This window comes from Carlito syrichta, unplaced genomic scaffold (assembly GCF_000164805.1).
Source record: "Carlito syrichta isolate Samal-C Ts95f unplaced genomic scaffold, Tarsius_syrichta-2.0.1 Scaffold301993, whole genome shotgun sequence".
Lineage (NCBI taxonomy): Eukaryota > Metazoa > Chordata > Mammalia > Primates > Tarsiidae > Carlito > Carlito syrichta.
The window spans coordinates 776932-803186 of NW_007246089.1; the positions used below are offsets into that span (position 1 = coordinate 776932).

At 40.6% G+C, this 26255-nt stretch overlaps 1 protein-coding gene across 2 annotated transcripts in view; it reads left to right on the forward strand.

Annotated features, from left to right (window-relative positions):
* Position 1: 1 nt before the first annotated feature.
* The window catches only part of BZW2 (basic leucine zipper and W2 domains 2), a 72245-nt gene continuing 45991 nt past the window's right edge, over positions 2 to 26255 (forward strand). Inside the window, exons 1-2 of one of the 2 annotated variants that reach the window (XM_008055863.2) lie at positions 2 to 58; positions 24109 to 24173. In XM_008055863.2, coding sequence (XP_008054054.1) covers positions 24116 to 24173 — 58 coding nt within the window. In that variant the 5' untranslated portion in view covers positions 2 to 58; positions 24109 to 24115. Of the gene's footprint in view, positions 75 to 24108; positions 24174 to 26255 lie in introns of both variants that reach the window. The other variant, XM_021711283.1, reaches the window with a different exon arrangement.

The following is a 26255-nucleotide window of genomic DNA, read 5'->3' on the forward strand; positions in this document are numbered from 1 at the left end:
CGCTGCACGAATCGTCGCTGCCCTCAGCCTTGCGCGTCGTCGCTACCTCCTCGGACAGGTAAGAAGCAGCCCAGGTGGGGCCGGGGGGGTTGCAGGGAGGGTTGCGGGGGCTGCGATCGCCGCCCTGCGGGGGCTTCCTCTCGGGCCGGAGCTGGCAGGGGGGAAGCGTGTGCCTCTCGGGGCGGCTTCCTGCCTCTCGGTGAGAAGCCCCCGCTCCACCTCGTCATCACCGCACGCACGGTGATTCCGCGCCCGGGGATGGGGACCTCCCGCTTGCCGCGTTGGGCCGCCCGGGAAGACCCTGAGACCGCGAGCGGGCGGGGGCCACGCGGTGGGAAGTGGCGGGTGCACATGGTCTCGTGCGCGGCACCGCCAGACGCGGCTCCCGGGGAGGCCGGGCCGGGGCTCTGGGCTAGGGGTGGGAGAAGAGGCTCCCCTGGCAAGCGTGCGAGCGCAGGATGAGAGCTGACTCGGGAGAAGGTAGTTTTCTTGTGGCAAGCCGCGACCTCCGCGCCACTTGTCATCTCCTCTCTGGCCTCTTCTGCAAGGTGCAGAAGAAAACCAGACCTGATCGCCCTGTGGTGCCTGTTAAGGAGATTTGGAAACAATTAACACTTGCACTGATACTTCGTGGATGGGAGACAGCCTGGGGGAGGGGGAAGGAAGGGCTTCTTCGCTCTGCTGGAGTTCCCAGTCTCTTTGTAACTCAGATCTTCAGATTTATGGTAATAGGGAGGGGAGGGTAGAGAGGGCGGAGATTAAATTGGTGTTGCTGTCTATATATAGCCTTAGATTAGCCTCTTAATCCAGCCTCCATTCAACTGTAATATGTAGCCTGAAGCTTCTTCGACCGTAGGTGGATAGGGGGTGAATACCAGGGTGTACCCTTCCGTGGCTCCGAAACAAGACTTGTTTCTAAAATAGGAAGTCAGTCGTGCCTCCAGCGTGCACACCTATAATATTTGCAGTATTGGTGAAAGTTTCTTTAGAAATTGGTGTTTACGTTCTACTGCTGCTTTTCTACACACTAGCATTGATGTTTCTCTCAAGACCCGTCTGTGTCCGAGAGAAATATTTGAATAATTCCGTGGATGGTTTTTGTTAAGCATCCGCAAGAACACTCTTTCCACAGTGCCATATATAAAGTGAAAGGCGTTTTCCTCTGGACTTATGCTTTCATTTTGCTTGAAGCGTTCACTAACTCTTCTGAAATCCCAAGGAATGTGTTTTTATCATTATTTCTTGCCTTTAGCAAGCATCTTTCCTAAACTCTAGCCTTTTTTTTTTTCTTTTTTTTCCCAAACCATCCAAGATTTCAGCTTTAGAGACTGGGGCAGATCTGAGCCAGAACATCTTACATGAAAATGGCTTGCAATTATTCATCTCAACGTACAACAAAGATACTTCTGTTTGATGATGCTGTAATAATGATGGGGCTGTTCAAACAAGTAGTAAGGCTTTTGAGTGACCAGTCTTTTGCAGTGCTGTTACTGCCCCAGTTACAATTGATTTACAACACTGTATTATGCAGAAGGAACCCACAAACCTAAGAAAATGCTTGAAGAGTAATCTCCTAGAGCATGTGATGTAGCATCTTACCAGCAGATGCATAGACAGAATTGGGTACTTCATTGCTAGTATTTCCATCTCTTGTGCCAAATCTGGGCCATGGTTACTTGAAGGTCACACCTGTTTCTCTCACTGGGGTTGCCAGTTTCTGCAGGATAGCAACTTGTTTAAATCTAATTTTTGTTTGTGTGCCTTATGACACCTGGTTGGTAATTAGCCCTCTGTGAATACATGACTTGAGTAAATTTATAGACAATGGTATTTAAAGACAAAGAAAAACTAACATCTAGAAATGAAGATAAGTCATATATGTTAAGCTTAAATTTCTAGAAACTGATGCATAATGGATGATGTTCATCAGATGGATTGCATTAATAGTTTTATACAGTGTAAATATTTAGTGTAGTAATAAGGTTAGATAATGGGCATATTAAAATGTATTCACATCAAAGAAGTTTTATTGATAATAAAGTAGCTACTACATATTGAGTCTGCCAGATACTCTTCCAGATGCTTTGACTAGGATTATTTTAATTATTGTTATAATAACCCAGGAATTAGCCCATATTATCCCCCATCTCTGCAAATAAGAAGACAGAAACTAAGAGAAATTAATTAATTTGCCCACAACTCCACAGTTAGGAAATGTCAGAGCCAGAAATGGGACCTAGATTGGTTGATCTGTCTCTGAAACCTTTCCTCTTTTTCACTATTTTCTGCCTGTATACCTGGCAGGAAGGGGGGAATCATATATTCTTTTTACTAGCTAATGAATAATATATCCACATTGTTCAGCATGCCAGAGGTATAAAGGTCGTCTCCCTCTATCTCCAGTCCCTTTTCCATGACCCATAACTCATATTTTTTATGTCCTTCCTAAGATATTTTGTTTGTAGCTCATATGCATATTTCTACTATTTTTTAACAGAAATAGGAGTATTTAAAACACTGTTGTGAAATAAAATTTGTATGATGCTCTCTTCTTTCCTTCTTTACATTCTTTTTAAAAATAATGATCCCTGAAATGTCTGAACTGTCATGTACCCTCCTCATCTCTGTTTCTACTACTACCCTGGACCCTTGCGGCGCTTCCTATGTAACCTGCTTCTCACCTCTCCAACTAATTCAAGGAACTCCCAGGTCAGCCATCGTTGGATACCCATCATGCTGGAAATGACTCTCCACTAGCCATGGAGTAGAGGTCTGGGTCTGGCCTTCGAGGCTCCAGTCTCCCTTGTGGCCCCAGCAGACATTTCTAGTCAGCCATCCCCTCCCCCTCGCTGGGAGTTAAGGTCACCGTTAAGTAAGTCCACCCCTTCATTCCTGCTTTTCTCTTCCTGGAATGACATACCTTTCTTTCTTCACCCATTAAATTCTCCTCCCCAGAGCTAATGAACTGCTCGGTGTTTCAGGCACTATTTAGATACAACCTTTGCTAGGTGTGGTGGCTCAGGCCTGTCATCCCAGCACTTTGGGAAGCCGAGGCAGGAGAATTGCTTGAGCCCAGGAGTTCGAGACCAACCTGTTAGGTCAAAGATCCCAGTGATGCCTCCAAAATGTTAAGTCAGACCAGAGGGGGATCTGCAATCCGGTGCTACACAAAAGATGCAAAGAACTGCACAGAAGTTAGATTGGAGCATATATAGTTTATTTAGAATACTAAATGAGAGATAGAGAGGAAATTCACTTCCCCAAGGTAGAGGAGGGGGCCAAGGCTTAGGAAAACATGGCGGGAAGGTCAGAAGGGCTGATTAGGTTAACTTGTTTGCAAAACAAGCTGGGGAAGGGGTTGTAAGACAATTATCAATTAACTATCTCTAAGAAGCCCGGTTCTGTCCTTGGCTAGTGATTAGAGGGCAAGTTAAGTAATGTTAAGAGAATATGACAGAACTAGGCAATGTTAAAATGACTGCTCACTGGGTATATTGATTCCATCTTATGTCCTTTCAGCAACAAAGTGAAACCTTGTCTCTACAAAAAAGTCAAAAAATTAACTGGGAAGCTGAGACAGGAGAATTGCTTGAGCCCAGAAGTTCGAGACCAGCCTGGGCAAAAACGTGAGACCTTGTCTCTACAAAAAAAGTCAGAAAATTAACCAGACATGGTGATGCACTCCTGTAGTAATGCCTTCTTGGGAGGCTGAAGCAGAAGGATCACTGGAGCCCAGGAGATCTAGGCTACAGTGAGCCATGATTGTGCCGTTGCACTCCAGCCCTGGCAACAGTGACACTCTGACTCAACAAATAAATAAATAAAATGCCTACATACATACATACTTTTCTTCAGCTTTCCTGTTCTTCCCACCCTGTCCAATGAGCGGAGTGTAGATGCTAGTCAACATATTTATTTATGTCTCTCTGCAAGGGAGATGAGGAAAATCTTTGCACGGGACTGGTATTGTACCTTTATTGGCATCCTTTAATTCTCTTACCCTGTGGATCCTAGCTAACCCTCTCTTACCCCCACTCCAGACTGTCATCATTGCTTCTTCATCCAGATCTCCCCAAAAATACCTAAAGCAAGCCCCTTTGTAATATTCTGTTATCGTTACTACTATGAATCTTTTGGCTCTTTCTCATTCTCGACTATCGATTGACTAGGTTGCATTTGCCTTGGTTTCTCAAAACTTAGCCCAGTGTCTTGGACTTATGTACGCTCGGTCCATGCTGAGTTTAATTCAGTGTGATCTCTAAGTTATTTGAGGTGGATTTGTTCTCCTGCTTGACTAATCCTTCCTGGCAATGCGAAGTCTGCCACTAAGCAGGAAAGTCAGCAGCAGAAAGTCTTTCAATGTTGTGGGTCTCAAGCTCCTTGACATTTCTGATAAGTGCTATCCACTAAGAAAAAAATAGTTCAGATGTCCGTGTGACGTGACCTGCCATTCTAGGCCTCCCCATTAAAGCCCCTGATCTGAAGCTCTCTGAATTAAGAAAATGCTGTTTCCTTTTTATTGCAGGGGAATAGTTTGTTTTCTAGTTGGGCATCTTTTGGGGTGCTAGTTTTCTTGATATTTGACTTTCTTCTCTTAGACTTTGGTATATTTCTTGATTGACTGGGTATATGGTGATATTTAAAGTATTGTAATACTTTTAGGTTTGAAATGATATTATGGTTACATTCTTTAAAAGATCCTTTATCTTTCAGAGATACGCAGTGAATTATTTAAGGGGTGAATGGTATGATATCTGAGATTTGTTTTCCTATAATTCTCTGATGGGGAACAGGGAGTGAAAATATAAATGTGGCTCAAGCCTGTAATCTCAGCACTTTGGGAGGCTGAGGCGAGAGAATTGCCTGAGTCCAGGGGTTCAAGACCAACCTGGGCAACTTGGTGAGACCTTGTCTCTATAATAAGTCAAAAAATTAGCTGGTCGTGGTGGCACATACCTGTAGTTCCAGCTACTTGGAAGACTGAGGTGGGAAGATCGCCTGAGACCAGCAGGTTGAGGCTGTGGTGGCCATGAGTGTGCCACAGCGCTCCTGTCTGGGCAACAGAGTGAGACTACTCCAACTCAAAAACAAAAAAAAGGGAAGAAAATATAAATGAGACAAAATTGATGTTGTTTAATAAGTATTTAAAGCTCGGTGGCAAGCTGGGCTCAGTGGCTCAGCCTGTAATCACCGCGCCTTGGGAGGCTGTGAGTGGATTGCCTGAGCCCGCGGGTTCGAGACCCGCCTGGGCAACTTGGTGAGACCTCATCTCTACAATAAATCAAAAATCAGCCGGGAGTGGTAGCGCGCGCCTGTAGTTCCAGCTACTTGGAAGGCTGAGGCGGAAGGATCGCTGGAGCCCAGCAGGTCGAGGCTGCGGTGACCGGGAGCAGCCACTGCACTCCAGTCTGGGCGACGGAGTGAGACTCCAACTCAAAAAAAAAAAAAAAAAAACCTGGGTGGTGAGTATGTTGGCTTGATGATTCTGTTCTCTCTACTTTTGGATATGTTTGAAATTTTCCATAATGAAGTTTTTAAAAAGAAAATTTGGAAGTTTTACAGTCTCTAAGAAATTGTTGTTTGGGGTTTTTATTTTTTTAAACACAACATGAGAAAGTAATATGAATGCAAATGTTCTTTTCTCTATATTTGGAGTTTAGCTTATGCAATTATTCATTTAAGTGTTCACACAGTTCCACCTAAATCTGCAAAGGACTGCCTTGTGAACAATGCATTTCCATAAACACTTCACATCACGCTTTAACTTCACAAAACTAGAAAGTAGGTGGCATTACTTAGTGCTTGTGGCACAGATTTATGAATATCTTTCTGACAGTCTTCATTTTTTTTTTTTGAAACTGGCAAAATAATTTGCAAGCAAGTCTGAGGAAGGGATACAAATGTACTTGGTTTAACAAAGAAAATCAAGATGTGAGTGAAGTGGAGGTACCAATTTTCTTCTATGCCTCATAACCCAACTCAAAATGCATTCCCAAGAAAGGAGTACCTGCTGGGCGTGGTGGCTCATGCCCATAATCCCAGCACTTTGGGAGACTGAGACGGTAGTATCCTTGAACCCAGGAGGTAGAGGCTGTGGTAAGCTGTGATGGTGCCACTGCACTCCAGCCTGGGTGACAAAGTGAGACTCTGACTCAAAAAAAAAAAAAAAAGAATAGAAAGGAGAACTGAGATTGTTGAGCAATATCAGCATTGCTAGGATAAGTGATAAGTGTGTTAGTATCAGAAAAATCAGGCGCCGACTCCCGATGGGCCGCCTACTGGGTTCTTACTCAGAATGCTGATTTTGACACTTGCTTTCTGCTTCACGCAACTTTTTCACCTAAGTTTCTTGATATTTAAATTTCTCTTACTGACTTTAGAAATCTTAAATATCATTTATAACGTGTCATTCCTAGACTTTGTTTGAAGGGTTTTTAAAGGATATTTAATATAAAAATCTGCCAATATTAGCAGGTTATAAACAAGAATATTTTTCATTCTCAACTCACTTTGATTGAGGCCAGAGCTCTTTAGCGAGTGTCTTTTGGGCAGTCAGGTGCCAAGTGGAATGATTTGGCCTGTTCTAAATTTGGCATGTGTTGAGTGAAGAGTGCCAAAAATGTTCAGATAGTCATATTTGTAAACTATCTACTTTGAAAATAAAGGTTTAGGTAACACTCACTGAATGAGCCATTGTTTGTTAAATGGCAAAAAGACAATGCCGTCATTATTTTTTTTTTTTTACTTTTTAGCATTAGGTGTTTCCTTTTTTTTTAAGCTTATAAAAAAATGAAGAGAGACAATATATATTAGAAAAAAGAATGCCGAGTTTTAACATTTAAGATAATATAACTTTTTGGCTATCTTTAATTCTCTTAATTCAGGAAATATTAGTATTTTAGTAGGAAAACAATTGTACATTTGCGTAAGCTTTAGAATTATATTTTTCTTTTCATATTTCAACTTCTTTATGCTAGATGAGGACTTTAAGAATATAAATTGATGGATATACTGTTATTTTTTGAGAACTCCTAAATAAATCTCAAGAGAAGCCTTGGACTGAGGTGAGTAATAATAAGGGAATAATAACACTTAGCTCTGTGGAGAATATACCAGAAGCTACTTTTGGGTGTTTGGTTTTATGATATTCTACTATCGTCCTTTTCTTTTTGTATATTTACACAGAGGACTTTAATACTTTTCAAACTAACCTGGACAGCTTCCCAGATATATGGTCATTGCTGAGGAAAAAAAAAAGAGCATGACATATGTTTTTCTCAGTATACAAGGTAATAGAATGGAGCTATTATAAACAGGAAAGAGGGCAACCCCCTCCCACTCTGGAAGCTTTGCTGTCCTCTCAATAAATCCTGCTTTAAAAAAACAAAACAAAACAGGAAAGAGAACACCAAGTAGATGGTGCAGAGGAAGCTGCTGGCTAGAGGGAGAGGATGCAGTGTTGGTCTTTGGGAGTATGAAGATGTGTTTTTGTTAGAGTTGAGCCCCTGCAGGAAAACAATTTAAAAACAGAATTTTTACAGATCAATTTGATCATAGAAATAACATAAAATAAAACCTGGATTTTATAGTGCTAGAAAGTATGGTGCCATGCATTTCCTAATATTTGTAAGAGACAATATTTTTGTTAAATCCTCTCTCTGAAGATAAATTTTGTGTATGGGTTTTTTGGTTTTGTTTTGTTTTTTTTCTTAATATATCTCCTTGGAGAGCAAGTGGCATTTTGGAGGTAACATATGCTCACACAATTTATCCAAGTGCTGAACTCAACTTTAAATTAATATTTATGCTCTACTTGATCTAAATCTAAACTATAAAATCTATGAGGCGAGTAATGAAAAGACTGCCTTTGAATAACTCCAAGATGTTGTAACGGCTTTGGCTCCTCTCTGGAAGAGGCGCTGAGTGGAGACAGTGGATCAGGGACTGGCCCCAACCCTTCCAAGGATATGAGCTCCAGCTGGGCAGGGACCTCTCTGCTTTGATCTCCACTGGTCCACCAATGCCAAAGTGGAATGCATGACCTCAGCCAAGTGGTTTGACATCTCAGCCTTATCTGAGGGTTAGCGGAGAGCCTGGGTTTAGATCGATGGTTTTCAAAGTGTTCTGTTCCTCGTGGACGTCAATTGTAAGTGAACAAGTAAAAACACACACTTAATGATTAAAACACAACTGCAATTCACATGCACCATGTGAAACATGCTAGAGACCATCAGTGCTTCTGAGTCTGCACTGCCAGATTGTTTGTGCATTTGTTGGACTGCACAATTGCAACAAAGACTGTTGGAAAGTGATTGTGAAACGTGTCTGATTTGGTCCCTGTTGTGCCCCTATTGAGTAGTGCCAGATCTGGCGGTGTATTTGGTAAACAAATAAATAGATGAATGATTCTCTTCTGGTCCCTTTTTTCTTCTTTTCATTTGTGCTTGTATGATCATCTTCTGTAAAATTGTGTCAGGGAGCACAGTCCCTCATCAGTGGCGTGCTGTGTCCCACGAAGCTCTAGGTTTTGGCACTTCTCTCCGATTCGTGTTCTCATGGTATAATAGTCATGAGTATGGAATGTCACTGTGTGTGTGTGTGTGTGTGCGCACACAGCCCTTCAAATAAAGCTTCACCTACTAGACAGGCTTGGGCAGGTGACCTTCTGGGAGGATAAGCGTTTCTTGGTTGAAAGAACTAACAAGTGAACATGTGTTTGGACTCATGCCCACCACCACCTTTGAGCTTACTGAATGTCCATTACTAAGTCTTGTTTGTTTTTGTTTTTGTTTTGTTTTTGAGTGGGGGGTCTCACTCTGTCACTCAGGCTGGAGTACGATGCAACCTCCACCTCCTGGGCTCAGATGGTCCTTGGACTACAGGTGCATGCAACCATGCCTGGATAGTTTTTTCTTTTTCTTGTTTTTTGGTATTTTTTGGTAGAGATAAGGTCTTGCTATACTGCCCAGGTTGGCCTTGAACTCCTGGTTTCAAGCAATCCTCTTGTCTCAGCCTCCCTAAAGTGTTGGGATTACAAGTGTTAGCCGCCATGCCACACCCCACTACTAAATTTTTAAAGCAATTGCTCCAAAGCAAAATTCTCCCATTGGTAACCAGTCTAAGACATTTTTTCCCCCAGATTCTATTTCCCCCTTCTCCTTGATGGAAATCCTCCTTGATGAAAATCTCTGAAGGAACAAACTTGGATATCTCTTCCTGTAATAATTTACCATCTGACTTCCTGTTTGAACTAATAGTCACAAATATTCCCGTTAATTTTGTGGCTGGTCAGGCCTGTGTCTGTGGGGTCAGGCCTTAATACACAGACTTGCTCTCTGACATTTGTTCTCCACCCCTGATCTTCTCCTGTTTTCCTCACCTCAGTTAAGGAGGCCATCCTACGTGATTTTCGTCAGCTCCACACCTCTGGGTGGAAAGCATATCTCAGAAAAATCAGCCTCCACTTTCACTAAGAAAGGCTCAGGGTCTCCTAAACTATCTTCCAGTGAAAAGGTACTTTTCTGGATGAAAGAACATTTGAGGTAAAGACACGCTTTAATAAACATTACCTTTGTCTTTGAGTCAATGGAGGTGAAAATCTCAGCTGCATAGACATTTTCTAAAGGCTACATAGGTGATAATACTTGAAATATCATTTCCGTGAAAGGGGGCTGGGACATGAGATCAAGAGTGAAGTCTGGGTAGCGGGCTTTACTTTTTGCTTTATACTCATCTATACTATGAAGTTTTTGTTTTGTTTTGTTTCTGTTTTGGCCATCAGTGTATTATCACTTTATAGTTTCAAAGCAAAATAAAAGGATACAGAGACCATCTTGTTTTATTCTAAGCTTAAAACCTTATTGTGATTAATATTTGCCTCTTCAAGTATGGTTTTTGCTTTTCCAAAAGTGATGCAGAGACGTGGCTTTTAAAAGAGTGTCTGGGTAACCAGGCATGGTGGTTCACATCTGTTATCCCAGCACTTTGGGAGGCCAAGGCAGGTGGACTGCTTGATCCTAGGAGTTTCAGACCAACCTGCACAACATAGTGAAACGTCATGTCTTCAAAAAATTAAAAAATGAGCCACGTGTGGTGGTATGCATCTGTAGTTTCAGCTTCACAGGGGGCTGAAGGGGGAGGATTGACTAAGTCCAGGATGTCGAGGCCACTGTGAGCCATACATTGTCATAATCAGATCACTGTACTCCAGCCTTGGTGACAGAGACCCCAACTCAAAAAAAAAAAAAAAAAGGATTTTAGAGGATGTCATTGAATCAAGCCATATATCCCCAAGTCTTAATGCCACTACTTTTTCCTTTGAAACACCAAGTTGCTTTTGAGTGTAATATTAGGAAAGATGGTAGAATTGGATTTTAATTTTTTCCTGTATGTATGTAACCTCCCCCTCCTCCCCACCAAGAATAGAGGAGTATACTGTATATTTAAATGTGAAAAGCAGTCATTACCAAAAGGGTTACAGATACTTTCCCCAATTTTTTCCTAAATATTCCAATGTACATGATGAGCTGACTTTGGAATTAGTCGTTTTTAAAGGAATTCTTTTCTTTACAACGGGTATTAGTTTTTTCACATTTCTGTCAAATAATCAAATGGTATACATTAGAATATAGAAAATGTATGACCATACATCATGAGGTAAAGATGATGATGGATGACACAAAACCAAATGTTGGAAGAGATGGACCTATCCTTTTGCAATGATATGTTCACTCTGTTGATACTTAATTAATCAATCCATTTGTTATTTATTTATTTAGAGTCAGGATCTCACTCTGTACTAGGCTGGAGTGTGGTGGCATGATTGTGACTCACAGCAACTTTGAGCTTCTGGGCTCAGGCAATCCTTCCACCTCAGCCTCCCTGCTGAGATTTACAGGCACGCACCACATTACCTGGCTAGTTTTTTAATTCTTTTGTAGAGAAGAGCTCTCACTATGTAGTCTCCCATCTCACCCTCCTGAAGTGCTGGGATTACAGGAGTGAGCCATTGCACCCAGCCTACCCAGTTCCTTTTTAAATTGCTTTTTGCAAAATATTGCCTTTGAATACCTCGTGTGAAAATCAGGCTTAATGCTTTTGAGTCACCCCTCACGGTCAATTAAAAGTGCTGTCATTACACAGCTTGATTGCCTGCTTTTTTGTTTTCAGCATTCTGTTAGGAAAATATCATGCATGAAAACGTGTGGGGGGGATGTGGTGTTAGTTTCAAAATGGTCACCTATTTTTTGCCAACAGTTTAGCCTCTGATCTTCTAAAATTAAATCTTTCATTAAGCAGTGAAACTTCTCCACACTGAGGATAATCAAAAGAATGTAGAGTCAGATGCGGTGGCTCACACCTGTAATCCCAACAATTTGGGAGACTGAGACGGAAGGACTGCTTGAGGCCAGGCATTCGAGACCAGGCTGGGCAACATAGTGAGACCTCATCTCTACAACAATTTCAAGAAATTTGCTGGACATGGTAGCACACAACTCTAGTCCCAGCTACTTCAGAGGCTGAGGTGGAAGGATCACCCGAGCCTAAGAGGTGGAGGCTGCAGTGAGCTGTGATTTTGCTACTGCACCCTAGCCACAGAGTGAGACTCTGTCTCAAAAAACAAAAAAAGGAATGTAGACTCTGGGGAAATTATTTTTTTCTTTTGAGTCTCGTTTTGTAGCCCAGGCTGGAGTTCAGTGGCACATTTGCAGCCACTGCAGCCTCAGCCTGCTGGGCTCAGGCGATCCTTACGTCTCAGCCTTCCAAGTAGCTGGAACTACAGGTGTGTGCCACCTCAGCCTCCCGAGTAGCTGGGACTACAAGCATGCACACCTCCATGCCTAGCAAGTTTTTTTATTTTTGTAGAGATGAAATCTCACTACGTTGCCTAGGCTGGTCTCGAACTCCTGGGCTCAAACTAGTTTTCCCGCCTCAGCCATCCAAAGTGCTGGGCTTATAGGCATGAGCCACCACACCTGGCAAGTTTTGTTTTGCTTTCAATGGACACATAAGAATCATACATATATGGGGAACAATGTGCCCTTTCCATACATGTATACATTGTGTAATTATCAAATCAGGGTAACTAGCATATTCATCGCCTCACACATTTGTTTTTTCTTTTTTTATTTTTGAGTTGGAGTCTCACTCTGTCACCCAGACTGGAGTGCAGTGGCCGCTCCCGGCCACCGCAGCCTCGGCCTGCTGGGCTCCAGTGATCCTTCCGCCTCAGCCTTCCGAGTAGCCGGAATTACAGGCATGCGCTACCACGCCCGGCTGATTTTTTGATTTATCGTAGAGATGAGGTCTCGCTGCCCAGGCGGGTCTCGAACCTGCGGACTCAGGCAATCCACTCACCTTAGCCTCCCAAAGGCGCAGGATTACAAGCTGAGCCACCGAGCCCGGCCACATTTGTATTTTCTTTGTGGAGAGATCATTCGAAATCCTCTCTCCTAGCTCTTTTGAAGAATACAGGACATTGTTGACTCGAGTCACCCTGCTATGTAGTAGAACACTAGAACTTACTCCTCCTATTTAATTGTAACTTTGTACTCATTGATCAACCCTGCCCATCCTCTACACTCCTGTTCTTCCCAGTCTCTGGCAACTATTCTACTTATATGAAGTCAACTTTTTTTTGGCTGGGGTGAGGGGGGTGGGGGGTTGTAGTCTCACTCTGTCGCCCAGGCAGTAGCACGCTCCCGGCCACTGCAGCTTCAACCTACTGGGCTCAGGTGATCCTTCTGCCTCAGTCTTCCAAGTAGCAGGAACTACAGGCGCGCACCACCATGCCTGGTTAAATTTTTTTTTTTATTTATTGTAGAGGTGAGGTCCCGCCAAGTTGCCCAGGCTGGTCTCCAACCCCTGGACTCAGGCAATCCTATCACCTCCATCTCCCAAAGTGCTGGGTTACAGACGTGAGCCACTACACGCAGCCGAGGTCAACCTTTTTAGATTCCATATGTGAGCAAGATCATGCGGTATTTGCCCTTCTGTGCTTGGCTTATTTCACTTAATATAATATCCTCTGAGTTCATCTATGTTGCCACAAGTGACATGATTTTATTCTTTAAAAAAAAAATTTATTTTAAAAAAAAGTTTGTTTTCGGTAAAGAAGGGATTCCCCCCCCCCCCCCCGTTGTTATGTTACCTTTCTCTGTGGCAAATTTTATTTCTAAGCAGTCCCAGAAAATACCCTGTGTAGCTCAGGTTCCTGGACTTTTTCAGTTTCTCAAATCCTTCTTGCTGAAGGACAGTCCCTAAAATATGTACGGTTTCTTGTGTCTGCCTTTGCTCCATGATTCTATATACACTTGATCATTTTTATTTCTGATCTGTTTGAGGGTAGATTGCATATACTCTGTGCCTTTATCTCTTGTTTCTTCAGTTTCATTTTCCTGAGAGTAAGATACTTCTCTTACAGAACCACAGTGCTAAATGAAATCTACATATATATATGTCTATATATATACACACACACATATCTATATGTATCTATATATTATTGGGACAATTGGTGCCTATATATGTGCATATATGACTATTTATAATTGTATGTACCAAAAAATACATTATACATATTTTAAGAGATGTTGAAATATCCACCATCATCAGAAGTGTCTGAATGCTGATGGTAACTGCTTTAAGCACCTCTTGTAATTGCAACATGACTTGTATTCATCTTATTGAGTATTACAATTTTTTCCTTTCTTAAAAACGTGCCCCCAAAAATGTTTTTAGGCACTCCAGTAAAACACTCAGTCCAGGATTGTGTATTGCATTCAGCTATGTCCTTTTGGTACCTCTTTAATATGAAATGGTTCTTCGGTCTTCAGTTTTTTTGTTTTTTTGAATTAGAGTCTCACTCTGTCACCCAGGCTGGAAAGCAGTGGCACACTCATGGCTACCGTAGCTTCGACCTGCTGGGCTCAGGTGATCCTTCCGCCTCAGCTTTCCAAGTACCTGGAACTACAGGCACGCGCTACCACCCCTGGCTAATTTTTTAATTTATTATGGAGACAGGTCTCACCAAGTTGCCCAGGCTGGCATCGAACCCCTGGACTCAGTCAATTCTCTCACCTCGGCTTCCCAGAGTGCTGGGATTACAAGTGCGAACCACCATACCTGACTCAGTCTTTATTTTTTAAAGACCTTGATATTTTTGAAGAATACAGTCCAGTTTTCTTGGCAGATGTCCCTAGATATGCATTTACTTTTTCATGATTAGATACTCAGGTAATACATTTTTGTCTGGAATACCACATGAGCGATCTGACCTCAGTGTGAAACATCTGAAGAGAAATGATTGTTCATTGTGTCTTGGTTAAGTCTTGTCTTGTTTCTCCAAGGTGCAATTACTATTTTTCTTTTTTAGTTTATATGAAGATGCTTTGAGGCTAGGTATTGGGTTGATCATCAGGTTCCCCCCCCAACACACACACACACACACAGATTGAGCATATATTGATAACTTGCATGAATCAATTTTTGATATGATGGTAGCAAAACGGTGATATTCTAATTCCACATTTCCTTCTCTAATTATTAGTTGGCATTCTTCTGAAAGAAAATATTTTTTCTCCTCCTCCTTATTACTTCCCTTTTCTTGTGTACTGAAAAAAAAAAAGTTTTCTTTAAACTGAATGTAATGTTATGAACATGAACCTATGGATTCTGGTTTTATTCAGTGTGTTACTAGTCGTTGCTGTCCTTAATTATTTTGGTGCTCAAATTGTCCCAGGCTAGGCCAGTGGAATTGTCCTCAAGATGTTTCTGTGTTGTCTTGTTCTATTTTAATTTTCTTCTGCAACACTTTTTTTTTTTTGTCAAAGTCTCATACTGTTATTCAGACTAGAGTGCAGTGGTGCTATCATGGCCACTGCAGCCTCAACCTGCTGTGCTCATGTGATCTTCCTGCTTCAGCCTTCCAAGTAGCTAGAACCAATGAGCCGGGCTAATTTTTTTGATATATTGTAGAAATGAAGTCTCACCAAGTTGTTCAGGCTGGTCTCAAACTCCCAGACTCAGGCAATCCTCTCGCCTCTCCCTCCCAACGTGCTGGGATTACAGATGTGAGCCACTTTTGTGTTTCCTGATGCAAACTGTCTCGTAATCGTAGTGAATCTTCTCTGCTCCAACCTTGGAATCAGCCATTCATCCAAGGAACCTTGGTTTCTTTTAGTAAAGGATGCTTTTTAGCTCCTGTGACATTTCTTTTTGTGTTATTGTTGCTTGTGACTCTTTTGGTTTGAACTTCAAGAGATGTTAAGGTTTTTTCACTTTATATATGTACAATTTTCTAATTGTTAAAATGATATATCCTTATGTTTATATTACAGCAAGTATAGACAAGTATAGACAAAGGGATAAGCTGTCTCCCTTGAATCCACTGCTTTTGTTGACCACTGTTGGGTGCCAGTGTATTTTATAAAACCAAGATCACATCATGTCAATAGAATGTTGCATTTTGCTGTATCTACATAGCATGTTATTTTCCCCAAGTCATAAAAATTAGACAATTTCACTTTCAATGATACATTGCATTTTAAAATTTCTCTTTGTTGTTTTTGTTCCCATTTTCGCAATGGCCTTAAAGAAGAGCAAGTTTGCCCGCTGGTGTTCGGCGGCTGTTTCTTTCACCTTCTCCATAAAAACCCATATTCTTGCCTGCCCTCTGCCCTGCCCCTAAATATTGTAGGATGTAAAGTTGCCAATGTAGAAATAAGTGCTATTATCAGAGATTGTGGGAGACATTTATTTTGTACATTTTAAAGTTATATATCATTTATCATGTATGTTTTTACTTATTTATTTCTGAGATAGGGTCTTGCTCTGTCGCCCAGGCTGGAGTGCAGTGGTCCAATCGTGGACTCATTGCATCCTCCACCTACTGGACTCAGGCAATCCTTCTGTCTCAGCCACCTAACTAGCTGGGATTGCAGACATGAGCCAACACGCCTGGCCTTATTTTGTACATTCTACAAATGTGCTTTTGATTTGTGATACCCATCTGTGATACATTTGGGCTTTTTTCTCTGAAATTTGACATCAGTGTTTGGCAAATGTAAACACATCATTCAGTGAAATGTCTGCTCAGGTGCAAATGTGTCGCCCTTTTGGGGGCAGGAACCGTCTCTGGCTTTGCACACCATTGTTTCCTCTCTTAGTGTAGGGTTTTCATCCTCAGCACTTCTGAAATTTCAGACTGAATGATGCTTTGTTGTGGGGCTTTCCTGTGTATCATAGGTGGTAGGCTGTTTGAAGCATCTTTGGCCTCTACCTACCAGCTGCCAGCTCCCACCCCCACCTGTCATGACAATCAAAAATGTCTCCAGACAATGCCAAATGCCCCCCTCAGGGATAAAACTACTAGTTACCCTGGATGAGACCACTGTGCTGGTACAATGCCTGACTCATAATAGACATCCCTTCCCCCCCAGTACTTGATGCACTAATAACTGTCTGAATCACAGCTGGACATTTAGACATTTGATATTTTCTTGTTTTATGTCTCAAATTTCTCTATATTTTCAGAATTTACAACTTCAATATTGGAGGTATGCAGTTGTCACAAGCATGTTGTCTTGTAGGTAAACGTTCTGAAGGTCTTAACTTACCTAGAGCAGAGGGTTTAGGGCATTTTGTTGTTAAAATACCCTGAGGCTGGGTGCAGTGGCTCAAGCCTGTAATCCCAGCACTTTGGGAGGCCAACGCGAGAGGATTGCCTGAACCTATAGATTCGAGACCAACCAGGGCAACTTGGTGAGACCTCATCTCTACAATCCATCAAAAAATGAGCTGGGTGTGGTGGCGCATGCCTGTGGTTCCGACTCCTTGGAGGGCTGAGGCGGAAGGATCGCCTGAGCCCAGCAGGTCGATGCTGGGGTGACTGTGAGTACGCCACTGTACTCCAGCCTGAGTGACAGAGTGAAACTCCAACTCAAAAAAATAAAATAAAATACCCTGAACCATCATAATCATCATTGTCGTTGTTATTATTATTATTTTGGAATTTTGTAGAGACGAAGTCTCACTATGTTGCCCAGACTGGTCTTGAATTTCTGGCCTCAAGCAATTGTCCTGCTTCAGCCTCCCAAAGTGCTAGGATTATAGGTATGAGCCACCATGCACAGCCTGAAACATATTTGAAAGATGAGTTTTCTAAAAACCAAAGTACGCAATATGTGGGTAGTGTATTTGTGTTTGTGTTTTTCAAAATGTTGAGAGATACATAAGAATGACATCAGCAAGATCAGACGTTCTGTAAGGGTGATCTGGCCAGTTGTTGGGGGAAGGGACAGATCTGGGAGAGAGGCCACCTGGGCCAGTAGGGGGGTGGGGGGTGAGGCAAGAAAGAAATGTACATTCCCTAAAGTGCTTCTAAGAGATTGCTTTAAGTAGAAGGCATGACTTGATTAGTACCGTGGGAGTACTTTAGGGGTTAAGTTATACTTCCTAAAAGTTGTTGATAATACCACCATTGAAATAAAGTAAGTGACATCATGAAACTGCCTTGATTTGTTTCTATAAAGAGGTTGTGCATAGATACTTAAGATGTAATTTTTGGAATATTTCTAGAAAGCATTTAGAACTTAGGTATACAAATAAGTTTAAGGTATGTGATAGTTTGGGAAACATTAACATGGAAACTTTATGTTTTCTTTCTTTTTTTTTTTTTTTTTTTTTTTTTGAGTTGGAGTCTCACTCCGTCACCCAGGTTGGAGTGTAGTAGTAACACGCTCACAGTGATCCTTCCACCTCAGCCTTCCAAGTAGCTGGAACTACAGGCACACGTCACCACACCCAGCTAATTTTTTATTTATTGTTGAGATGAGTCTCACCAAGTTGCCCGGGCTGGTCTCGAACCGGTGGGCTTAGGCAATCCACTCGCCTCAACCCCTGAAAGTGCTGAGATTACAGGCTGAACCACTGAGCCAGGTCCTTTATGCTTTCTTAAGGGAGATTTAGATAAACATCTTTAATTCTTAGTGCTCTTTCACAATACAATTTCTTTGAACTGTGATCATTCCTTTCTTATAACGTAGTTACTTAGCACAATTAAAGATTGCACCATTAATGTTTCCCACTAGAAAATATGTTTGTAAATGTTTTAGGAGGGAGCAATTAAGTTTCATGATTTTTAAGAGAGATACTTATGTCCTTTTCTATTTTTAAGGATGAATATAGGGAACATGAGTATAACAACAATTTTATTTTATCAAAGAAAGGACCATCTGATTTTATTTGAAAACACTGTTCTTTTTTAATTAGATTGTCTGCTATTTTAAACTTTAATATATTTTTTTCAATTATTACAAATACTACAACTTTCATAGAATTTGTTAGGAGATATAATTAAGTGTTTCGTAGAGCCTGATTGATTTTGAGCATGAAGAGGCCATTAACTGAAAAAATCGCGATAAGGTTATTAAACAAGCTCATGTTATTCTGGGCAACGCATTTTATAGCATTATTATAGGCATATATTTAGTTTATTGCTTTGATATGTTAATAATATAAACTTTTAGAGCCAATTTAATTACTTTTGTTTCTTTTGGGAGAGTGATGCTACAATGTTATCAACCCAAAAGACTCCTGGACCCAACACTTTCTGTAAAGGATTTTATAAATTTTTTTGCCAGTTTTAATGGAAAGGAGAATACTTTATGACCATGGGTAATATTTAGGTTTTTTTAAATTGGTTAATGATTTCACTCATTTAGAATGTGGAATAAAAAGTAATTCTTGAAACTTGCTGCTGAGCATAAAGTAGTTCCTGAGAACATTGCAGGAATGGGGCTCCATTTTCTCGAGTGTAATGTATTGCTGTTGTATCTATGAGACACTTTTACTTTAGAGGTGACATTGTTGTCCTATAATTTTTAGATTCCAAAGTCTTAAGCAAATTGACCACAGAGAGTTTTACTTTAAAGTGCAGTACTTTTTCTTTTGTTCTCACTATAGCCATGTGGCTTTGAAATTTGTGCCAAATGCTCCTCAGAGCCACTTTATTTGAAAAATATTAATTAGAAAGTTTGGTTTTTTTAAGTGTATTTTTACCTTTTTGTTAAAATTAAGTGTTTGGGGAGCCGTACAGATTGCTTTCGAACTGCATTGCCCGATATGGTGGCCATTGACCACACTGCTGTTCAAGTTTCTCAGTTACATGAGTGACATTTCAAGGGCTCAAGAGTGGCTACCATATTAGGCAACATAGACAGCTTGATTGGATATACTGCTCTAGATAGGGCTTCACAAACTACCACCTGGGGGCCCAGTCTAGTCCACCCCTTGTTTTGTTAACAGTGTTGTTGGAATACAACCATGAACATCTGTTTGCATATTGTCTGTGGCGGCTTTCAAACTCACAGCAGAATTAAGTAGTTGGAACAGAAACCTATTTGTCTAGCCCACATAGACTAAAATATTTTCCTTTTATTTCTTTACAGAAAAAAAATGTCATGACCCCACTGTAGAGTCTATATGTTGTTCATAAAGTTAAGCTTGTGTGAATAGTGTAGTTATTATATGCATAGCATATATTACTATGATAGCATGTTGTATAAGGCAGGTTATCATAGTTCAAACATGGACTAGACCAGAAGAATGGTCAAAAATAGAGCCTAAGACAAAACTTCTGGATTACTAGGCAAGGACAGTCACTCCCTTGTAGGGACGTTCCCGTGTAGGTCAGTTCCTCTGCAAAATGGAGAGAAAGAAAGGTAAGTACTAGTCAAGACTGGTCAGCCGATAGCCAAGGTGCCCATCCGCTTAAGGTGGCCCGGGCAATTGAAAGGATTAGTGTGCAGTTACCATGAGATTGATCCGGCCAGTGGCACATTGTTCTACCTGGGCCCAGAGACTGGTTGGGAGTTAAGGGATGGAAGCTTGAACAGACCCTTTGGAGTTTAAGAGAGTAAGGTAGGGTGAAGTATAGCTAATATGTTAGACCTAATTTTTTTTTGAGTCAGAGTTTCACTTTGTCACCCAAGCTGGAATGCAGTGGCACACGCATGGCCACTGCAGCCTCGACCGGCTGGGCTCAGGTGATCCTTCAGCCTCAGCCTTCCAAGTAGCTGGAACCACAGGCACAGACCACCACACCTGGCAAATTTTTTGTTTTATCATAGAGATGCGGTCTCACCAAGTTGCCCAGGCTGGTCTTAAACCCCTGGACTCAGGCAATCCTCTTGCCTTCACCTCCCAAAGTGCTGGGATTACAGGCATGAGCCACCATGCCTGGCTAGACCTAGTCTTTCAATTAAACCTTTCAATTTGCACTTAAATAGGAATTTATTTTAAAGTATTTAATTCATTAACAGAGGATCTAGTTTCTAAATTTTAGTGATTGGATCATTTTAGTATTTTTAGAGTCTTTTATATATTTTGTAATTTTATGGTCTTTTATATTTTGGAGTATTCAAGAAACAGAGTCTCTTAGATGACACGTGAGATACTTAAATCCATTTTGTTTACCATTTTACCTAAAATTTTTCTTTTTTTTGAGTTGGAGTCTTACTCTGTCACCCAGACTGGAGTGCAGTGGCCACTGCTGGCCACTGCAGCCTCGACCTGCTGGGCTCTGGCAATCCTTCTGCCTCAGTCTTCCAAGTAGCTGGAACTACAGGCACACACTACCACGTCCGGCTGATTTTTGATTTATTGTAGAGATGAGGTCTTGCCAAGTTGCCCAGGCGGGTCTCGAATCCGCGGGCTCAGGCAATCCACTCACCTCAGCCTCCCAAAGCGCGGGATTGCAGGCTGAGCCACCGAGCCCAGCTGCCTTACAATTTTTAACACTCTTTTAAACCTTGGAACTGTTTCATTTTGGTGGGACATGTGCTTAATTTTGTGTGTTTGGCTTTTCGTTGTTTTAATTGAAACCAAATTGTCATGATGCATAGTTTGTATCCCAGACAAATTTGGCTTCGAGGATTCTGTTCAACTTTTCTTTTTTTAACTGATGTATTTTTAGTTAGTTGATTTTAAATTGTAAATGGTAGTGCAGAGTACTAAAAGTTAGCTTTTGGTAGTGGCCTGAGAGAACTGTCTTTGTTACTCTTTCTTTGTATTTCCAATGTTTAAGCTAGCTCAGTTTCTTATTCAAAGTGCCCTTGCTTCTTCTCTTAGGCCAGGGCTTTTATAAGAGCTCAGTGAGTACCTTATAAAGGCTGACCCTCACTGGAGCAGATCATAGTGTAGCATGAGAGCTAAATTTAGAGGGAAGCCGGACCTCAGCTCCAAATAGTAACAGCTAAAGGATAGATACTCTTGGAGGACATAATATCTTCATTTAATCTGTCACTACCAGTGGGTGAGTTTTCTGCTTGTTTGTTTTAATTTTTTGTGTTGATGCCCAGCTCTTTGCATACACATTTTTATGTTTACGTGTTACATCATTCTCCACGTGGAACATATTGAGGGTGAGAAAAGTAAGCCCATACATCTGGGCTATGAAGAAACAAAATTTGTGCTTAGAGGTAAAGTAAGTATAAACACTAAAGATTTTGAAAATAAAGTAATTGTCTCATAGGCTGTTTGGTGGTAATTCTCCATTAATAGAAGAAATAGAAACAAGGTGCAAAGATAGAGCTAATTAGGGAATTCCATTCTAAACTCCAAAATAAAAATTTAAGAGAGAACTCACACCTTAAATTTTTTGAATTACAAAATTAAAAAAAAATTCTTTAGCCGAGTGCTGTGGTGTGTATCTGTCGTCACACCTACTCAAGAAGCTGAGGCAAGAGGATCACTTGAGCCCGAAGTTCGAGGCCAGCCTGGGCAACATATTGAGACACCCATCTCTAAAAATAAGTATATATAAAAACAGCTTTAGCAGAGAGTAATCCCTTGCTTGCATATTTCCCTGCTGGAGAGGTTTCAGGTTAGTTGTTTTTGCATTTTTGTACAAGACCCATACTCTTGAGCGATATTTTTCTTTGCAAACACAAGAATACATTTTGTGTGATATTTGTTGAATTTAAGAAATGTGTAGACAATGAGGAAAACACATATCATCATCACTTTTGCACCAATAAAATTTTTTTGCTGATCCAGAGTGAATCTGTTGAAAATATCAACAGGGAAATTTCTGAATGAATGAGTTTTGAGTTGAATATAAATAGTGCATTAGAAACTGTATTTCCAACATCCATCAAATGATATGGGATTTCATTGATTAAATTTATAGCATTCAATATGTGGCTGTTGACTTATATACAAACAGCAACCAGTTACTTTCTGTACCCTTGATCTGGTCTGTGTTTCAACTATCACATCGTCGTGCAAATGTTAGGATTTTATCCCTCCCACTAGGTTCCTTGAGGTCATGGATTCTGACCTAAAGTTCCTTCAAAGCATGATGTATCAAATTCTTTTTACTTAAAGGATTGATAAAAATTCTCTCTACTCAAACCATCAAATAAATTACTTTTTTGTTTATTATTTTTAATTAGTTTCACTTCTAAGATAATGATTCATTTAGAGTTTTCAATAATTAAGTTTGCTTTAAGTCAAGGTGCAAGTTTCAGTTGGAAGCGGGAAAGAAGGAAGATTTGGTGCATAAATTAAACAGCAATTTTCCATGTTATTAAGGATTTTTAGGAAAACTTTGGGGAATAATTAATTTACTTGATTATTGTAAACATTTTTTATTGTTTCGTGGTGTAAGTAGTTGAAGAAATCTAGACATTTTCAAATCAATTGTTAAAAGCTTTGAAAGATAATGAAATAACGTACTTGTAAAATGCCCATTATTTTAAGTGTTTGGTCTTCATAATTTAAGCAGTTTAGGCACATTTTTAGTTTACAATATTTATGCCGGCAAGTTTATTCTCAATTGTAAGCAGTCTTGTGGAGCAGGTTTTAGACTTTTTTCCACAGATAATTTCTTTTTTTAATTGTATATTAAATCTAGTAGAAGAATATAAAGTATCCAAATCCACATCCACTGAGGTAAACAAAAAAATTTAAAAACCTGTCAACAGTGGGTGGTAGTCTTCTTACATTTTCCTTGCATGGAAAAGCATATATCCTATTCGCCTCCTTTTTAGCCAAATACTTTAAATTCTTTTATTCAACTTGTCTTTTTTCAGTAGCAATATGCCTTGAACATCTTTCCATTTCGGTGCAGAAGCTCTTTTGACAAGCATTTATCACCCGCTTCCTCTTGGCTCAGGATTTAGGAGCTAAAGATACAGTATTGGTGTAAAACTCACAGTCCTCCACCCTCATGGAGGTTACAGTCTCATGGGGAAATAGACCGCAAACAGATAATAATAACAAGGCAGATCCTGGTGAAGCCTCTGAAGAAAAATAAAGCTGGGTAAGGAGAGACAGTGACAAAGGACCACTTTTGTAGAGACTGTCAGGGAAGGCATCTCTGAGAAGGAGGCATTTGAATGAAATCAGGGAGTAAGCCGTGGACAGTGGGGGGTGCCCCTCCCTGAAAGAGGCAGGCATAGAGCCTCAGAAACCGGGCCTTGGAAGAAAAACAGATCAGTAGAGCTGGAACTCAGTGAGTGACAGGGAGAGATGGGGATTGAATGTCCATACACAGTCAGAGGTAGCCAGGGCCAGGAATGTGGAACCGTGAGATCTGCCTCCTTTCATAGGACTTCATGATGTTCTGTTTGGTGGCTCTTGATAGCTTATTTAGCCAGACTCATATTTATAAGCACTTCACTTTCCATTTTCTCAGGAATCCAACAATGCTGCAACTAAATCTTTTTACTCATACACATACACAAGTATATTTGCATTCGTCTATATGGGTATAACCGCAGGATAATCTCCCAGTAAGGTATTGTTGGGCCAAGGCTATGCACATATAAATATTTATAGCTACTTGCCAAATGCTTCCTGACAGTATTGTGTGGAGTTCAAACTTTCTGCCAAACTTGATGTCTATGGCTTTTTACTTGCATTCTTTGCCAGTGCTGGCTATTGGTAAATGTTAAAATTTTTGCTGGTCTGATAAACTTAGATTTCATTTTAAAAAGTTTATTTATATTCAGTGATGGACGAGGTTGAATATATGCTTATTAGTCATCTATTTTTCATGGGAACTGCTTGTTTGAAATACATAATTTTTGTTTTCTTTGGTTTCAGAAATTTTATGAATAAGCATCAGAAGCCAGTGCTAACAGGCCAGCGGTTCAAAACTCGGAAAAGGGGTAGGTTATGTTGTGTTTTTGTGGGTGTGTGACTGTGGTTGTCGTGTGTGTGTTTAAAGTTCTCATCAAAGTAAAAGACTGGAGAAGAAGGATTTAAATGAAGGCTGAGGCGGAAGGATCGCCGGAGCCCAGCAGGCAAGGCTGCAGTGGCCGGGAGCGGCCACTGCACTCCAGTCTGGGCGACCGAGTGAGACTCCAACTCAAAATAAAAAAATAAAATAAAATAAAATAAAATAAAAATAAATGATCCCTGTTTCCAGCTAACCTCACGAATTGCCCTTATTTGAGCTCTGAATGTAGGATCACAAGTTCTGGAGTCAAGCCATAGAACTGCCATTTCCTTAGGTGTTTGAAGTTAGACAAATCATTTAACTTGCCTGAGCTATATGTCTTTATCCACTAAATGGAGATAATGCTATCTGTTCAGGTTATTCTTATGGGATGTTATGACAGCTTTACTGTCAAAAACTTTTACTGTTTTTGACATCAGCATTTGCATTTGGTTTTTGCTTTTTTTGAGAAAGTGTTGATGGCAACGATGGTAAAACAGAGAAAAGTAAATTAGGGAGTAAGATATCAAAGAGGTGTTTACTTTTTTAGAAATTCAAATCTGCTGCCCTAAATACCCTTAAACCTCATGAGATTTTCAGGTGTCTTTTATTGTTAAGAAGAGTCGTTATAGATGTAGTTTGATGATGACTGGTAAAATGTCTATTTGTATGAGTGACTTTTTTATATCATCTTCATTTTACCATTCTTTCTGCGTAAATAATATTTTAAACAAGAGTTTATATTTAGTCGGTTTTGCATAATTATATAGAGGTCCTCTTGGATGTAAGAAGAGTTGAGCTGAAACTTAATAGGGAAAGTTTTTCAAAGAGGAAAGATGATCTGGATGATTAAGTTAAATAATGTTGAAAGGTATGACTGAAAAATATTTAAGGAAGTATCATGTATAAAGATAAATGAAGCATAATTCCATGCAGTGATTTCTAAGAGCTAAATTGTTTCATTAATAGCCCCATTTACACGCCTTTGGCAGCCTATGTTTTCTTGAAGTGCTGTGCTGACTTCAGTAGCAAGTCTACTCATGTAGATAGAAAATAAGTTGCAGTCAGGTGTAGTGACTCACACCTATAATCCCAGCACTTTGGAAGGCTGAGGTGGGAGGACAGATTGAGCCCAGGAGTTTGAGATCAGCCTGGACAGCATAGCGAGATCTTGTGACTACAAAAAAAAATTTTTAATTAGCCAGACATGGTGGCAGTCATGGCAGTCAGGAGGCTGGGGCAAAAGGATCACCTGAGCCCAGGAGGTTCAAGGTTCAATGAGCTGTGATGATACCACTGCACTCCAGCCTGGGCAACAGGATGAGATACCAACTCAAAAAAAAAGAAAAAAAGAAGAGGAAGGGAAGGAGTTATAATACAATAGAGCATTTGGAGCACAAGAGTTTGCAAGAATCAGTAAATGGTAGTTAAAACTTAACTGTATGCTGCCTTGCTGGAAAGCTTCACATTCACAATAAAAAATGAAAATTAAAAAATTTTTAAAGTAACCAAGACAGTGATTACTTTGTACAGTCTTTCTGTCTTGTGCTTTCTTTTTTCTATTTTTGTTGTTGTTCGTGGCTCATTCTCATAAGCTGAATTAATACAAGTATAGCCTGGATCACCTCTCTCTATATACTCTTCATCTTATTCCTGCAAACTGTGTCTCCACTCCCTATCCCCAGTGAGATCTGGAAGCAGATATCCAACAGAAGGTGCTAACCAGAATGCATTCATTGTTGAAGGCAGTCTTGATGGGAAAATGACGTGGATGTTTTCAAAAGGGCTTCTCGGTAATGAACAAAATGGTTCAGAAACCTAATTAGAGGTGAGGTATTGTGGAGCCTAGTAATGTGATAAGAGTTAATATCTGCCCAACTGTGAGGGCAGATAGCCCGCCATTGCCTGCCTGCTGAGGGAATGTGTTAATCTTGGACCTCGATCCTCCAGCTCAGACAGCTTTATTATAGTGTGACGCTGATTCACTGTAACTGAGCTCAAGAGAGGGCCCAGGAATGTGTTGCACAACAGC